Source organism: Sciurus carolinensis, chromosome 16 (assembly GCF_902686445.1).
Source record: "Sciurus carolinensis chromosome 16, mSciCar1.2, whole genome shotgun sequence".
Lineage (NCBI taxonomy): Eukaryota > Metazoa > Chordata > Mammalia > Rodentia > Sciuridae > Sciurus > Sciurus carolinensis.
The window spans coordinates 50,274,819-50,292,483 of record NC_062228.1 but is presented as its reverse complement, the minus strand read 5'-3'; the positions used below and the strand labels follow the sequence as shown (position 1 = coordinate 50,292,483).

The 17,665-nt window shown below is 49.1% G+C and overlaps 2 protein-coding genes across 11 annotated transcripts; one reads left to right on the top strand and one right to left on the bottom strand.

Annotated features, from left to right (window-relative positions):
• Positions 1–634: 634 nt before the first annotated feature.
• On the bottom strand, positions 635–11,699 carry Snrpa (small nuclear ribonucleoprotein polypeptide A). Its single transcript, XM_047529571.1, has 7 exons — positions 11,547–11,699; positions 10,991–11,085; positions 7,193–7,365; positions 5,278–5,457; positions 2,756–2,929; positions 2,211–2,299; positions 635–1,012 (listed from the first exon to the last, which is right to left on the bottom strand). The coding sequence occupies exons 2-7, from the start codon at positions 11,061–11,063 to the stop codon at positions 853–855; spliced, it is 849 nt and encodes a 282-aa protein (XP_047385527.1). The 5' UTR covers positions 11,064–11,085; positions 11,547–11,699; the 3' UTR covers positions 635–852.
• On the top strand, positions 11,417–17,664 carry Actmap (actin maturation protease). 10 transcript variants are annotated; one of them, XM_047529564.1, is made up of 8 exons: positions 11,420–11,579; positions 12,122–12,189; positions 12,839–12,964; positions 14,362–14,489; positions 14,963–15,087; positions 15,431–15,560; positions 15,650–15,720; positions 16,520–17,664. In XM_047529564.1, exons 4-8 carry the CDS (start codon positions 14,371–14,373, stop codon positions 16,840–16,842), a joined length of 768 nt encoding a protein of 255 aa, XP_047385520.1. In that variant the 5' UTR covers positions 11,420–11,579; positions 12,122–12,189; positions 12,839–12,964; positions 14,362–14,370; the 3' UTR covers positions 16,843–17,664. The 10 variants fall into 10 exon arrangements, 9 of the variants coding, with proteins under 9 accessions (XP_047385519.1, XP_047385518.1, XP_047385522.1 ...); XM_047529565.1 differs by lacking the exon at positions 12,122–12,189; XM_047529567.1 differs by lacking the exon at positions 12,122–12,189 and having other exon boundaries at positions 11,465–11,579; positions 14,421–14,489.
• Position 17,665: the final 1 nt, after the last annotated feature.

The window sequence follows — 17,665 nt, the reverse complement described above, 5'->3', positions numbered from 1 at the left end:
AATCCTCCTGTCTCGGCCTCCTGAGCCACTGGGATTACAGGCATGTGCCACCAAACCCAGCCCTTTCTTATTTTTATTTATTTATTTATTAATTATTATTATCTTTTTTTTTTTTTTTTTTTTTTTTTGGTGGGGCGGAGGATTGAAACCAAGGTCTTGTGCATGGGAGGCAAGCGCTCTACCAACTGAGCTATATCCCCAGCCCTCCCTTTTATTTTTGAGACAAAAATCTTGCTAAGATGCCCAGGCTGGCCTTGAACTTACAATCTTCCTGCCTCATGACATTCCTCTTAAATGGAGAGAGCAAAGCGGGAACCGAATTAGGCTTAAAGTCTCAGCAGGGATAATATCCAGATTGAATGGTGTGTCACTGGAGGTGCATCCTTGTGCAATACACCACCTGCCTAACTGTACACGGCACCCCCTAGGGCACTATTCCTGCCCTGAACGCTGATTTGAGACACAACAGAAAACTGCCAAGCAGTAAATGTAACTTAAGACTGGATGACACTACTATACTATCATGTATTTTCGACTCTGCAAACTCCAAAATGCCAAGAAGTCCAAAAGCCCAAGACATGCTGACGTGGAGGGAAGAGAACCACGGAAAGCAAGGAAATAAAGAGACAAATGATTGTGAAAAACCAAACCTCAAAAAACCACTTTAATTCCAGCCTTACAGCGCCAGGTGCAATGTCTGGGGACAGACTCTGGGTACAATGCTGTGTGGCGACCACACACTCACACACGGCTCTGAGAAGGCCCCCAAAGGGGGACTTACCTTCAGGGGCTGAGCCAAGGGGGAAGGGACAGCCCCAGAACAGGGGTAAGGACAGGCCTGGGGGAAAGGTGCTACTTCTTGGCAAAGGAGATCTTCATGGCGTTGTTCTGGGTGATCTTAAAGCCCTGCAGGGCGTCCCGAGCTGCCCCTGCTTGCACCTCATTATCAAACTCCACGAAGGCAATGTCATGCCGCCCAGGGACCAGGCGGACCTCCTTGAAGCCAGGGAACCTGAGAAAAGAGAATGAAAGACCTCAGACTGTCCCCTGACATTTTGGCAGGTAGAGGGCAGAGGCCAGGAATGATGCTAAACATCTTACAATGCAGAGGACAGGCCCCCATGACAAAGGACTATCCCATCCCAAATACACAGTGCTGAGCTGAGAAACCCCACTGCAAACATGCTGTTTAATGAAAAATGCTAAACAAACACCCGTGCAAACCACAACCTAGACGATGACACAGAACACCGAAACCCTACCCTTCCCCCATCACAACCCGCTTCCAGTTTCAGACACAATCAGTACTCTCACTTTTAGGATATGCTGATATGCTGCTTCTTTAATCTCCCTTTTCTCATTCCTTACTGCCTTCTCCACTAGAACACCCTCCTCCACAGGTATTACTGAGCCTCTTTCTTTCACTAATATTTTCATAAAATACGTACCTTTTATGGAAATGGCATACCAGTGGTATTGGTTTTTATTTTGTTCGGTTTCTCAAAACTTTCTCTCAGCATTATTATAAAGCAACCACTATGTTGCCATTTCTGCTTCTCCAAACTGCCACATTGTAAGCCGCGGTAAATATCAGTATATGAGCCAACCCTTCTTCAGGGGAGGCTGCCTCCTACTCCCCACTGCGGACTCTGTGATGATTACCCCTTTCACAGCTACTCGGGACTTACTTGTTTCAAGAATTTCTATGGAATGCCTGAAGCAGAACCACCAGGTAAATTCTGCCACATCCACAACTCCCATTTAACAGTCCCTGTGCACAATGGCCTCAGAGTCTATTTCCCATCAGCATGGCACCAGGTTCACGCAACTCCACCTCCGCACTTGCTGTTTTTGAACATGCCAATTTTTGTCATCCAGCCAATGATCAATGATGTCTTGCTGTTGTTTTATATACACCTTGCACTGCTGAATGCTGAAACCCGATACATTTTTCCATTTTAAAACTAGAAAAATGAACCAGAACCTGGGCTGACAAAGGCCGGCAGCCCCTGGCCATGGCGTCCCCGTCTGCCTCATCACCAGCCTTGGCTTCCTCCTTCTCCTCCTCCACCTCCACCTTCAGCTGCTGTCCCTGCTGCCAAGCCTAAGCTGGCCTGGGGCTCTGCCAGCAGAATTCCAAGGCTCACTCCCCTGGTGACACCTTCTGGCCATCACCCTCCAGTTCCAGTCCAGCTACTGGCCCTACTTACTGGTTGAAAAGCATGGATAGCATGAGCTCGTTGGTCTCCTCCGGTAGATTGGTAAGAAACAAGATGTGATTTGGCGGATTCTCGGAAAGCTGCAGGAGAGGAAAGGGAGTCCATGAGCATGGAAGCCCTGGGTCTACTGGGGGATTCTGAAACACATGCTATTGCCCTTCTTCCCATACCCCATACCCCTACAAACTGTAGGCTGTAAGACAACAGGGGTTTTTGTTTTGACCACTGACATACCCCTTGAGTACAGCATAGGAGCTGGTGCACAAGCTGATGCTCAACAGAAATTCACAGAATGAATCTAGCAGTGGCCACTGCTCCAGCCTCACCCTGACCTACCAGACCTGCAACAAACATGCCAATTCCTCTCTGCCCCAGGGTCCAACCCCACTGCTCTGAGTCCATCACTGAGGGATCTCTGCTTCAACGCCACCTCCTCGGGAGCTTACCCCAACCACCCAATCTAAAGCAGCCCTGAACTGGTCTCCTTCTATTCTACATTTCATTTATGTGAAACCATAGAGGGACTAGACACTCACAGGTTGGGCAGGTGGCATCTGCCCTGGCATAAGTTGTTGCGGGGGCATGGCCCCTGGTGGGATCTGGCCTGGTGCAAGACCTGGCGGTGGGATCATGCCAGGGGGTGGCATGTAGGGAGGCTGGCCCGGCATGTGGTGCATGATGCGGGGTGCCTGAGTCATCGGTGGCATGCCCTGTGGAGAGAGAGAGCAGGACTGACACAATGGTAGACAGAAGAAGGGGAGGCTACAGTACCCACAGGAGGCGAAGGCACAAGGACTGTCAGAGGAAACACTATAGGTAAGAAATAAAAAGAATGGGCTGGGGAGAGAGCTCAGTTGGTAGAGTGCTTGCCTCGAAAGCACAAGACCCTGGGTTCAATCCCCAGCACCGCAAAAAAAAATAAATAAATAAAAAGAAATAAAAAGAATAAGAGGCAAAAAAGGCACCAAGAGTACCAGATAGAGCGAAGCAGACCTCAGGTCAGGGGGAACATTACATCAGAAACTTTCTTTTCTAAAAAAATTTTTAAGGTATAAAAATTAGTATAATCCAAACTTGTTTATAGATATATAAATAGAAAAAAAGTCAGGAGGGGGAAAAATGCAAACAACTGTGAACTCAAAGGTGTAGAAACATATGCTAAGGAGCATTCTGTGCTTTTGCTTCTAAGAAACAAAAACTAAATAAAGAAATAGACCCAGAGACGGAGGAAGAAACAAAGACAGTGGAGGGCTGGGATTGTGGCTTGGTGGCAGAGCCTTTGCACAGCATGAACAAGGCTGGGGGATGCATCCCCAGCACCACAAAAATATAAATGGGGGTCGGGGGACAGTGGACAGTAGTGATGGGAAGAGATGGTCAGGGAAGGTACAGATGGTTGCCAGCCCAATGCACACAGCCCACACAGTACAGCCCAGAGCAAGTGTCCCAACCTTAAGAGTCAAATATGGAAGGAAGGCTAGGCCCAGAAGAGACTGGTAACAACGGAAAAGCCTCAACGGAGATCCAGACACCACCAGACTCCAGACAAATTGTGACACATCCTGAGAACCATGAAACTCATGAGAGCCAGAGACATGGAGACCTAAGGAGTAGATCCAATTCATTTACTTTTTCTTTCATATTAGCACTTTTGGTATCCTGTTTAGAAAACAGGATGTTTCTGCTTTTCATGTCCTCACCAAAGTCAAGAAGACATTGTCCTATTTTCTTAACTCTTATTTGTTAGTTGTCACATTCAGGTCTATGATTCAGTTCAAGCTAACTTTCATCAACAATGTGAAGGGGTGGTACTAATCTTTTTCCCTTGCAGATCCATCTACCCAGCATCATTTACTGGGAAAAAACAAGTCCCCACTGAACTGCAGGGGTATCCTGATCACACGTCAAATGACCAACGTGTGTGGCTATTTCTCGACATCACTCTACCCAGTGGTCCATCTTTCTACTCTTTTGCCAACAGTGCGTTATCTTGCTTGCGGCAACTTTATGAGTCTTCTGTCCCAGTTTTAATCATCTTGTTTGTCTTGGCCTGGCCTTTCCAGTCAGTGTCTACTGGAACTCTTAATGGGATTTTGATTGCAATTGTGTTTAAATAATCTTAGATCAATGTAGAAAGAACTGATCTCTTAACAGTATTGCACTGAGTCTTCTCATTCATCGCTGAGGTCTCCTATTTCTCCCAGCAACATTCTGTTATTTCAGTGAAGCAGTTTTGTGCACTTTATCCTTGGTACTATTTTTCAACATGAAGTTTGTTTGTTATGAGCATACAGAAATAGAACTTTTTTCACACTGAACTTATATCCAGCAACATTTCCAAATTAAATTCACTTAATTCTGGATTTTCTACATAGCTATTGACTTAAAAAGACACAGAACAAGTGATGCTATGATTCCAGCTTCTCAGAGACTGAAAGGATCACAAGTTTAGACTCTGCAATTTAGCAAAACTCTATCTCAGGATAAAAATTAAGAAGGGATGAGGAAGACAAGCACAGTGGTATAGGCCTGTAATCCCAGCAACTCAGGAGGTAGAAGGATAACAAGTTCAAGGTCAGTTTCAGTACCTAACAAAATCCTGTCTCACTAAAAAAGGTTGGGGATGTAGTTCAGTGGTAAAGCACTCCTGGGTTAAACTCCAAGTACCACCAAAAAAAAAAAAAAGAAAAAAGAAAAAAAGACATTAAAACCAAGGTCAAGGAGAGAAACTAGATGACAGGCATGGAGAAAGACCTTCAGAAATAATCAAGCAGGGGCTTGGGGATAGAGCTCAGCTGATAGAGTGGCTGCCTTGCAAGCACAAGACCCTGGTTCAATCACCAGCATGGGGAGGGGTGGGAAATCAAGCAGGCAGGCAATAGGAACTTTGATGACACCACCATCCAGGAGCTCAACCCCACCAAAAGACACACAATGGAAATGGAATGGAAAGGTCTGAGTCCCCACGGGGAGAATATGCCCCCTCCTGCCCCCAACCAGGCCAGTGGCTAAGGAAGTCCTAGTGGTAAGAAGGAAGCATCTCAGGGCCCTGGCTTACCGGGACAGGCCCCTGGACAGCTCCCACCACAGGAGCAGCTGCCCCACCCTGCACAGCCTTCTTGGCAGCTGGGGTCTCCTGGCTCTTGGGCTTTCTCTTCTCCCGCTTGCGGTCCCTCTCCACAAAGGTGCCCTTCATCTTGGCAATGATATCTGAATCGGTCTTGGCGTACTGGATGCGCTACCAAACAGAACACAGAAAGATTAGGGGCATGGATTTCAGAGCCAAATTGCCTAGGTTCAAATTCAGGAGCAAAGCACTTGCTTAGCATGCGTAAGGCCCTGGGTTTGAAATCCAACACCACAAAAAAAAAAAAAAAAAAAAAAGGAAAGAAATTGGGGCCGGGGAGATAGCTCAGTCAGCAGAGTGCTTGCCTTGCAAGCACAAGATCCTGGGTTCGATCCCCAGCACCGCAAAAAAAAAAAAAGGAAAGAAATTGCTTCAACATCCTCATCTGTAAAATGGGAATTATGAAATTCCTGGAAGGATTGGCATGAGGACTACATGAGTTGAAGTGCTCAAAACAAACAGCACCTGACACAGCAAATGTTCTTGGTATTTTTAAAGGAAGATAAGACAGCCCTGAGTATCAGGTCAAAGGCATTCTGAGAAGGCAAAGCTAGGACACGAGCACATGTGCAGGGGAGTTCCAGACACAAAAGGAGGAATTTAGTCAACCAGGTAATCTCATTCATTCTACTGTCCGTAAAGACCCCACTGCACAGCGGGCCCCATTCTAGGCTCTGAGAGCACAGCAGTGAGCAGAACAGACAAAAGCCCTGCCCAAATGGTGTGTTCTCAGTGAAGGAAGGTAGAGTCACCACGAACTGAGAAAGGGTTGTCAAATATTGAAGAGGGAATTTTCAGATAGGGTAGCCAGGAATGCCACCTTTGTACTAGGGTGACACTTACTTGTGCAGAGACAGAAAGGAAGGAGGGAGTGAGCCAGAAGGACATCTGGTGATGGAGCCTTCTAGCAAGAACTAAAGCCTACATGGCGGGTTCCAGGAATAGCAAAGAGGCTCAAGGGATGAGAAGGAAACGTCATAAGGTCAACTGGGGACCGCAGTGAAGGCTTTTGTGTTTTCTTAGAAAACTGACAGCCAGGAGTTTTGTAAGGAGAGTGACAAGCTCTCACTCACATCTTAAAAGACAGGTTATGGGGCTGAAGATGCAGTTCAGTGTAGGGCACTTGCCTAGCATGTGCAAGGTCCAGCACCTCAAAAAAAAGGAGGGCTATGGTGAAAAGAATGGCCTCTGGGGAGGAGGGGGTCAAAGCAGGGAGCCTAGTGAGCAGACCACCACCACTATTCTAAGAAGGGAAGGGGGTGGCTAGGACGGGCCAGCAGCAGGGGGGGGATGAGAAGCAGGGAGCTGGTAGTTTTGAAAGTAGAGTCAACAGGACTTTCTGACAACTAACACATATCTGAATGCTTGATGTGCTCCAAGTAGTGACTTGGGAGAAAGTGTGAGGGAATGGATGACACAAAAACATTTATAATTTTTTAATAATTACAGGAGTGCTGCACTCCTGTAACCCCAGTTATGAGGGAGGCCAAAGCGAGAGGATCACAAATTTGAGGCCATTCTTGCCACCAGCTCAAAATAAAAAATAAAAAGAGTGCTCCCGGTTCAATCCCCAGTACTGCCAAACAAACAAACCCAATTCCTAGATGCTTGAGAAAGTTAACTAGCAGACGAGATGCCAGGCTCCCACACCCGGAAGTTACAAGTGGTAGGGCTCAACACTGTCCTCTCTAGATGGAGGGAACAGGAGCCCAGCTATTCCTGGGGTCCACTGCCTCCCACATAATATGCCTGGGACTTACTACACACACACACACACACACACACACACACACACACGAATACCAGTATGTCACGTATACACAACTGCTATACCCACCATGCTTACCATGGGCTTGTCATAGAAGGGGAAACCCTGCATGGAGCGCAGGGCATTTGTGGCGCTGCTGACCTCCTTGAAGATAACAAAGGCCTGACCCCTCATCTTCAGGCTCCGAGACACCAGAATATCCAGGATCTGGCCAAACTGGGAGAAAATGGCGTACAGGGACTTCTTCAGCTCTGCAATCAGAGAAAGAAAAAGCCACAGTGACCAGAGCCTTTGGCAACAAGCTGTGAAGCTTGAGCTCTTATTTTCAGAAAAGCACAGCCCAGGCACAAGGCCAACTGAGAAGGTATTCAGAATGCCACAGGTCCGTAAACTCTTAGGACCCCACGATAACAGCAGCAGCCTGCCAAGACCCACTCAGGTGGTTGAGTACGCTCTTCTGCAAGATGTGGACGTTCACAATACCTGCCCACAGAGCTGCCGCGTGAGAAATCCAAATGCCTGTGTGCAGAACACTCAATAAAGACAAGCGCTTCTTTTCACTGCCACTCCCATCCCCGACACAGGCCCTCTTAATGTGGTCCTGGTACATTTCCCCAACCTCATGTCTGTCCAAGCTCCCCCTCACTCCCATGTCTCCAATCACACTGGAGGTCTCCCTGGCCCTTTCTCAAGACAAACACCAATTCTGTCACCAGGCTTTTGCACCAGCTGGAGAGGAAAACATCCTTCCCCAGATGTTTTCAAAGCTGCTTCTTTCTAGTCATTCAGGCCTCAAGAGGTCTTCTCTAACCGCCATGTCAACATGTCACTGTGTCCCTCCTCCCCTCACCTTACCCTAACTTATCTTTACTTCATGACATTTTCCAATGCCTGACCTAAGGTTTACTTATGTCTTCACAGCTATAGGCCATTCTGATTTGTTGGGGTTATTTTTAATATTTTGTTTTGAAGATGGACACAATACTTTTATTTTGATTTATTATTTTAATGTGGTGCTGAGGATCAAACCCAGTGCCTCACAAATGCTAGGCGAGTGCTTTACCACTGAGCCACAACCCCAGTCCCCTGACTGGTTTACTGCCATCTCCCATACCCAGTTCAGACTCCAGCAAACATGGATGGATAAAAATACCATGTAATGCCAGGGGTGGTGGCACGTGCCTGTAATCCAGTGGTTTGGGAGGGTACAGAAGCAGGATTGCCAGTTCAAAGTCAGACTCGGCAAACTTAGAGAGGCCCTAGCAGCTTAGTGAGACCCTGTCTCTAAATAAAATATTTTAAAAAGGGCTGGAAATGTGGCTCAGTGGTTAAGCACCCCTGGGTTCAATCCCTGGTACAAAAAAGGATACCATGTAATGCTGAACAGAAATAACTTCATTAAATCCTCACAAAAGGGCTGGGGTTGTGGCTCAGTGGTAGAGCACTTCCCTAGCAAGTGAGGCACTGGATTTGATTCTCAGGACTACATGTAAATAAATACATAAAATAAAGGTCCACATATACATAAATACATAAAATAAAGATCCATCGACAACTAAAAAACAAAATCATCACAAAAATCCCCTAAGGTGGCATCACCGACTCCCAATTTTACTAAGAAGAACATGGCAGAGCCAGGTCTACAATCCAATTCCATCTAAACCAGGTCCCCCTAACACTTCACCAGCTAAGTGTCTTGCTTTATAGCAAGTGGTACTTGAGCAAAACACAGGAACCCTCTTACCAACTGCATGTGAAAACTGTGACAAGGTCTTAGGCAAAAAAAGGTGAGAGAGACAGGGTTGTGTGTGTGTGTGTGTGTGTGTGTGTGCGTGTGTTGGGAGTAGGAAACAAGGGTCAAGGGTGTTTTGAAACAATCTGCCAGTCTCCCGGTGAGGATATTTCTGGTTTTCCTCTCCATGTTCCATCCCCTTAAACTCAGTCTAGACATCAGTCATTCCCCTGGCCTCTGGACCTCTCCCATTCTTCAGCCTCTACTCTTGCCCACTCAAGTTTGCCCTCCACAGTCAGGAAGACATTCTGTAAGTGACACAACCAAGACAAGCGAGCAGCTTGGCTTCCCTACACCCTCAGAATAAAGTTCCATGCCCCTCCACAAACACAAGGCCTGTAAGCCATTAATGCACTTGCTCCCTGGAAAAAGACTCTCCAATATTTATAGGCCTCGAGGCCTCAGATCCAAACTACCTGTAATTCCCAGAATGCTTCAGGCTCTTTTGCCCCTAGACAATTGCATATCCTGGTGCAAGTATGAAACACTCTTCTATCTCATGGTAATATACATACTAGTTTCTCTACCTGGAAAGTTTTCCAAAATGTCTCCTATCAAACTAAATGAATCCATCTGTCTTTTCTAGGCTTCCAATTCCACCTTTGACCACTCTGCTTGTGCTTCTTCCATAACGGCCCTTACAACTCTGAGCTGTCAAAGACTGGTCGTAGAAAATCAGGACTCTTGGCCACCAGTGTGTCCACAGCACTGTCCAGTACAGGCTGAGCACGACACTCTGAAAGCAGACATGGAATTTACATTCCCAGGTTTTTGTGGGTTTTGCAGTACTGGACTGCTCAAGCTGGCCTCAAACGTGTAATCCTCCTGCCCCCAGCCATTAGAGTTGCTTGAGGCTTGAGATTACAGGAATGCACCACCCTTGTTTTGGTTTAACAGCAATTTTGTTGTTAATCTCAAACTTAATCCCAATAACATTGTTTGGTTTTGAAATTTTTCTGGAGGTAATGAGTTTGGTTTTTTGTTGTTGTTTTGCACCAAGGATTGAACCCAGTGGTAGTTAGCCACATTCCCAGTCCTTTTTATTTTGAGATTGGGCCTCACAACATTACTGAGAATAGTCTCAAACCTGGCAATTGTCTCAGTCTCCCAAATTGCTGGGATGACAGGGATGTGCCACCAGAGTCAGTTTAATAACAGCTTTTATTCCACTGTCACTAACTGCTGGGTGCCATGAACTCAAGCACCATGTGAAGGGTTAGCTAATGTAATCCCCAAACCATCCATTCAAAGAAGGCTATGATTTTGCCCAGTTTTCAGGTATAGGAAATGAGATTCAATAAAGATAATAATTTACTCAAGAAAGTGGAAGTGTTTTTCTGATTTCAAAGAGCTGGAGTTGTAGCTCACTGGTAGAGCATTTGCCTAGCACATGTGAGTCAATGGGTTCAATCCTCAGCACCACATAAAAAATAAATAAAATGAAGTTTAAAAGAAAAAGAAAAAGAACTGAATTCCTAAGCCAAATTTCACACCTGCAGTCAACAACTTTCCTTGCTACGTGACCAGAAGCAAGTTTACATCACCCCTACATCTCACTTGGCCCAATCTCAGAAATGGGAATAACTACAGTGCCCTCCTAAAGGTCTATTATGAAAATTTAAAAAGTTAAGATTAACGTAAGTGCATAAATTAATCCCTGGTTCAGAGTGTTCACTATCACTAATGTTGTATATTTCCATCACTGGGAACACCACGATGACCCAGACAACCTCAGTATCGGCCCTTACGGAGCTCACAGAACAAAGGGAAGACAACAGAATGATCCAGGCCTGAGTAGAGATACCCAGGGCCCATGGGAAGTCAGTGGCAGCTACCTGATGGGAGAGTGGATCTGGGAGGGCTTCCTGGAGGAGGAAGCTAAACCCTTGAAGGATTATCAAGTGACCAGGTTACAGGGAAGAGTGTAAGATGTGTGCTGAAGACACAAGCAGTATGTACGAAAGCCAAGGGGCTAACTTATTCATTTAGTTTGAGAAGACGGAGAAAGAAGAGCAGATTCTTGAGGTAGAAAGGGGCCAGCTCATTCCGAATAGCTCAAGGTCCAGACCATCCCGAACACTCACCATCCTTCTTGATCTTCTCATTGAGGTTGTTGATATAAATAGTGTGGTTGGGGCGGGTCTCAGGAACTGCCATCGAGAGGGGTACCAAGGTACGGCTTAAAGAAGGAGAAGGATGAGTTAAGACCTGGGTTTTTCCAAATCCTTCCTGCCGATGCTAGCTTAACGGACTCTGATCAGGGACCTTCCTTCCAAGAGGAAGTCAGATAAGATAGGAGTTGGGGGGGGAGACACAGCTTGGGCAACAATGCGAGTCAGGAACCCCTCTTCTCCCGCCCGCGTGCTGACAGAAATCTCCAGAAGTTTACTACGAATCCCGGGATGCTCTACGCGGCCCGTCCCAAGTGACGATCCCCCATTGGCTCACGCACCCAAAGGGCTGTCCGAGGTGGGGGGGGAAACCCGGATGTAGGAGCCAGTTAAGAAAGCAGGGTAGCTTTTGAACACCCTGGCCTCGCACAGCGAGAAAACTTCCCCAGAGAGATGCGGAAAGGCCTGACGCCAAGCGCTCCGCCCGATTTCCCGGTGCCAACAGCCCCTTGAGCCTGAGAAAACTTACCAACAGGGCCTCAAATCCACCAAGTGGCGCCAGGTACGCTCTTCAGACCAGACCACAAAGATTCCTCTTTTGGACCCACCTTTCCTTTTATGCAAGCCAATCCCTGCCGGGATATTCGGTAGATTGACCAATCAGAGTGAGTGTCGTCCCCGGGCTCTGATCTTGCCAATCAAAACCGCACTTGGGTTCCCGCCTCAGCAGGAAAGTCCCGCCCCTCTGCAAGGAGTGCGTCTCCAGTCACGCCCGAACCTACGGACCAATCAGCGAAGGTCACGAGCTTTTAACCAATCGGGACGCGGCTCGCGCACTAGTCTCTTCCGGAGGCAGTGCTTTGGAAGTCCCACCTTTTCCCTGATGCCGCACGTCTTCTATCACGTGATCATCAAAGGGGTGGGCACGCGCTGCGCGCTTTGCCTCGTGACACAGGAAAAGCTGTGTGTAGGGGCCGCCATTTCACCCAGAGAGATGCGTTCTGCTTCCTAAAGTCCAGACCCTGTCCCAGTGGTATCGCGACTCCGTCGGGCCACCGATCTCCGCCTTTTCAGCCTACAGGCTTTTCCTGTTGTTGATTCCAGGACCACCTCAGCACTAGATCATTTCCCTGCCCGGTGTCCGATTTGACCTCTTGACCTCTGGCTCAAAGGTCAGCTCCAAGCTTCTGAACTCGTGCCTGGGATGTGAGTGGGGACAGTCTAAATTCCTTCAGTCTCAAGTCCCAGGTTCCTAGGTCTCACCGTTCAGGCGCCCCCATATCCAAAGATTGACCCAGGAATTCCCTAAATCCAGCCCGAGAGAATGAAATAATGCTTACCCATTTTCCCTTAAGTTTCAAAACGCAGCCCAACCTGCCTCAGCCCCATACCACAGATCTGTTTCTGGATTTATGAATCCCACACTGGTAACCCTCGTGACTTGAGTCAAGCCCGGTTCCTGCTCCCATGGTTTCAGAGTTTAGCCCTGGTCTTTTCCAACCTGCTCTTCAGATTCTGGAACTCGGTTCTAAAATCTTTCAAATCTCCATCCTTGAGATCTAACCCTTGTGAAGGATCCTCCTCTCTTCCATTCTCAATCCCTCAGTTCATCTTATAGACCCCCAAAATGACTTCTCCATGCTCGGCTCCCCCAGAACCCTCAATCCCTCTTCGAAGATCTCCTGAACCTCAAGCCCCCATCGTTCCAACTCCTCCCCTACCCCCGAGTCCCTTGAACTTAGCTTTTCTACCCCAACCCTGTAGTTTCCAGCCCCATATTCCCCCACCACCCCCACTGCCGCCTCCACCCTCTGCCGCTAGGGGCGCTCCCCCTCACGTCTACGGCCTGGAGAAGAGCCAGCTCCTGAAGGAAGCCTTGGAGAAGGCAGGCCCAGTCCCGACGGGCAGAGAAGATGTAAAGAGGCTCCTGAAGCTGCACAAGGACCGGTAGGGTCTCCCTGCCTCACCCCACCCACCCAGGGTCTGACCAGATCACCTGTCCCCAGGTCATTTCACCCATCTCCCCTCCAGTTTTCCCCTTTCCTGAAGTCAAACAGCCTGATGGACTGATGGCTTTAGTTCCCTACCTAGGTCCTACAGTGGTGGTGTGCCTCCCCCAATGAAGAAAGCTGCTCTCAGAAGTGCCTGGTCCAGAGGCAGAGCTTCCCACAGCCTGGGATGGTCAGTGCTGTGATGACAGAGCCTAAAGAGAGTGCCTGACCCAGGCTGAGATGTCACTGGGGGCTTCTTGGAGAGGGGGACCCCAGCACAGCTGAGCAATCAAGTAGGCAGGATGTGATGAGAGCAGACTGCTTGGGCAGAGACCCACAGTGAAAAGAGGACATGTTCTTTTTCCAGGTTCTGCAGATACTTTCTTAACAAGACAGTGCCAAGTGGCAAAGATGGGCCTGGGAAGGTGGACAAAAACCAGCTCACAGGAGTTGGGAGTTGGACTGTCCTGAGGGCACAGGAGTCAGGGAAGGTTTTGCTCAGGGTCATGAGAAGAGTTCAGGGTCCCATGGAGAGATCTGGAGCATCCAGGGACTCTGCAAGGAGAGGAGGAAAGGGGGCTAGACATTTGCTAGGGACTTGATTTCGATAAGAGAAAAAAGAATTCGCCCAGGTGCACAAAGAAACTCCCAAGCTCTCCAGTCCTTATGACCCGAGCCACCCGTGGGGCTAACTGAATGCAAATAACAACTGCTTCTCAGTGTGTGATTAGTATGTTTTTAAGTATTAATTTACTGTGATTCTCAGCAACCCCATGAGATAAGAATGTTTCATTTCCCAGATGAGAAAACTCAGGTTTATAGTGGTCACTTAGCCACAGTGCAAAGAGAAAGGCCCCTTTGAACTCTGGAAGGAGTTGTGGTGCTTTTAACCACCCTGCTGTGGTATCAATCCCTTTTGCCAGGAGACACCCCACACTGGGAACCAGGGTGGGGCTGGTCAGGCCTGCAAAGATTCATTATCAGATTGATCTTGTAGGCTGTAAGCATGTTGTTACCTGGTTTTATTCAAGGACAAATTAAGGGATTTTCATCTTGTTTAACAGACTTAAGAAAAAAAAAAATCACACAGTTTGGATGTAAGACACCCCTTTGAGACATTCCCTCAGAGCTTTCTGACTTCTAGTTGCAGAGTTTACACATCTGCTCTTTGCCCTTCCAACTCTTGAGAGAAAGCAGGGAGCAGCCAGGAGGATGATTCCCCCAAACAGATGAGGAAACCGAGGCTCAGAGAAATTAAGTGCCTCATCAGGAGAGAAGGAAGTCAGTGACTGAGCAAGGAGCAGCCTTCAGGCCTTTTTCCTTATGTTCCCTTCCCTGTACACCTGCTCCCAGCTGGACCTCATGGGGAACTCCCAGAGCTGTTCCCTTGTGACCCACATGTGGTTCTTCAGGTTCCGGAGCGACTTGCAGTGGATCCTCTTCTGTGGTGACCTGCCCTCCCTCATCCAAGAAGGCCCTCAGTAAGTGCTCCAGTGTGGGACCCGGCCTGGCTCCACCCTCCCTGGGCTTCCTGAGGACTTACCTGGGAGTATAGGAAGAGTGTGTTTATCCCACGCAGCGTGGAGAGGAGAGAGAAAAGGGAAGTTTGTACTGGGGGTCTGGGTGTGCTTAGTAAACAGTGGAACACACGAGCAAGCGAGTGAGCTCCAGTTGAGTGAACAAATGAACCTGGTCCACTAGTCTAACTCTACTCTGACCCCAATCCCAGGAAGCTCCCATGACCTCTGTCTCCACTCTCCAGTCCTGGGCTCAGGCCCAGGCCATCCTCTCCCATGAAGGGAATCAGGTATTCCTGCCTGACCTGGGATGGCAAACTCCCCCAGGGCAGTAAACCTGTTCCCCACTCCTGCTCCCAGTAGAGGGATCCCTCCCCCTCCCCCCCCCCAGTAATGGCATGAAGTAAGGGTTAAGAGTCAAGGCCTATCTCTTCCAGATGTGGGTTGGTGGCCTTGTGGATGGCAGGCACTCTCCTGTTGCCCCCCAGCGGCATCCCCCTGGAGAGACTGGTACAGGTAGCCATGGAGAGAGGCTACACTGCCCAGGGAGAGATGTTCTCTGGTGAGTTGGGTGGGGAAGAGTCTCAAGCTTCATGCCTCATTGGCTCTTCCTAGGAAAGAACCAGGGAGGCTGGTGGGTTGTTGCAGGCTCATGTGACGTGGATGTCATTCCATTTTCTGGGTCTGTCTCCCTGCCTGCAAGCCACAGTAGTCACCATGTGGACTTTGCCTGGTACCTGGGTACCAAGTCTACTTCTGCCACCTCCTCAGTGTGGCCATGAACATGGGGCTGACTCCCTTTGTGCCTCACAGGTGACAGGCATGGTGAGGGATAGGAACATGGGTCTTGTTGACATGGGGCCGGGCACATCCTGAGCCGTCTCTCTCTGTGCTCTCACTTACAGTGGCTGATATGGGCAGGCTGGCCCAGGAGACATTGGGCTGCCAAACCAAGCTGCTGTGTGGCGGCCTGGGTGGTCCCAACAGAGACCTTGTCCTGCAGCACCTTCTCACTGGATATCCCCTGCTTTTCCCGTATCCCAGGGCCTAGGAGTGAGCAGGGGCGGCATGACAAGGGTGGGTCCCAGGGCCATCCCATGTTTTGGCCTTAACACTGACACCAGCTACGATGAGGACTTCAACCACGAACCTTGTCAGAAGAAGGGCCACAAGGCCCACTGGGCAGTGAGTGCAGGTGGGTGTCCCTTCCTTACCCCTGTGCCTCTCTCCTGGATCCTCCCAGCCCCATTAACGCTCTCACATTCTCTCCCCTGTGCTGGCACCTCCACAGCCAGGCCATGCACTCAAGTAATGGACCAGAGCTGGGCCACCCATCACCACGGGGTTCTTAGCACAAGAGCTGGCAGGCAGCTGGTGCCTCAGACAGCTGGCTCTTGGAATTTCCACAAACAGGAACTCAGAGCACAGACTCTGAGGTCCAGCCCAGTCACTGCTAGGCTTTGTGACTCTGGGCAAGTTTCTTCACCTCTCTGGGTCTGTGATTCCCATCTGTAAATTGGTGACAGTGAACCCACCTCATAAGGCAGCCTTAGAGGGAGGCCACCTAAAATTCAGGGTAGCCCTTGGCACATTACATGTCTCAGTAAGTGTCACCAGTATTGTCATCATCATTCCAATACCTGCATGAAAGATCAGATTTGTGCATGTCAGGAAGACAAGATCAAGGATGTGCTGGGCCTCTTCATGGCTCTGTGGCCTTGAGGCCTTCTTTCCAAGCATGTCTTTCCTGGACAGCTGGAGATGACGGTGTTTCCTCCATCCAGTGCTGCCTTGCTGCCTGCCCTGTGCTTGTGGGAAGTGGGACTTAAAGTCTCTGCAGCTTTGGAGCCAGATGCCCTGGGTCTCAGCCCTAGCCCACCTACCTGTGTGTTCCCCACTTCTGTGTTACAGTGGCGATCAAGGCAGCACACACCTTGGAGGGCTGGAGGGAGTAGAAATCAGGGCACCGCCACTCATCTCTTCATGTCCCCCAGGGGTACTGCTGGGTGTGCAGTGGGTGCCGCGCCTCGGCTACACTGAGGACCCTGAGCTGCCTGGCCTTTTCCATCCTGAGCCTGGCATACCCTGCCAGCCACCATCCATGCCAGAAGAAGGCTCTCCAGGAGCTGTCTTCCTTCTCTCCAAGCAGGGCAAGAGTTGGCACTACCAGCTGTGGGACTATGACCAAGTCCGGGACAGCAACCTGCAGCTGACAGACTTCTCACCCTCAAGGGCTGCTGATGGACAGGTGTATGTGGTGCCCACTGGTGGGGTGCGGGCTGGCCTTTGTGGCCAGGCCCTGCTGCTCAGACCATGAGAGTCCAGCAACTAGCCGAGGCTGGGGTGCCTGACTGTAGCTTAAATCTGTCACCATTTGAAGAGTGCCCCAGCTTTTCTTCCTGTGTGACACATGAAGGTTTGGCTGGATCTCTGAGAGCCTTCCACACAGAGATCCTTCATCACGGTCCCCCCACCCTTCCATTTCAAGTCTGGACATGGCTCAGGCCCAAGCCCAAGCCCATCCGTTCCAGATCAAGCACCCACTGATTCCTGTCTCCATATCCTGTGTCCTGTACAGCCCACCAGAGTGCGCCATCCACCGCTTTCTCTACATTTCGCTACATTTTCTAAGCCACCATCACCTTGCTAGATATCTGCACGAGCCTCCTTCTTGGACTCTGCACTGCCCCACAGTCTGCTCACAGGACAGGGACTAAATGCTTCCCCACTCAGCTCCCCTCTGCTTGTCCCAGGCTTTTCCTCATGTGCTCTGCCTGCCAGCCTTACTGGCCTTTCAAGTCCCTAGAGTATCAAGTATGCCTTCCTCGGGTGAGAGTCCTAGGGCCTAGGCTTGGCGCCCACCATGTCTTCTGGGTGTTTCAAGTCCCGTCTGAGAGCAGTCAGGTATGTCAGCCCCTTCCTAGTGTTGATTCATCAAGTTCTCCAGCCCTGTAAGGGAAGTTCTAGATTCCTTGTCTTAGTCCATTTTATACAAAATACTTGAAACCTTTATAAAGAATAGGGGTTTAGGGCTGGGGTTCTAGCACACTGGCAGAAGCACAGGGTTCAGTCTTTAGCATCACATAAAAATAAAGGCATTCTATCCATCTACAATACCAAAAAAAAAAAAGAATTGGGGT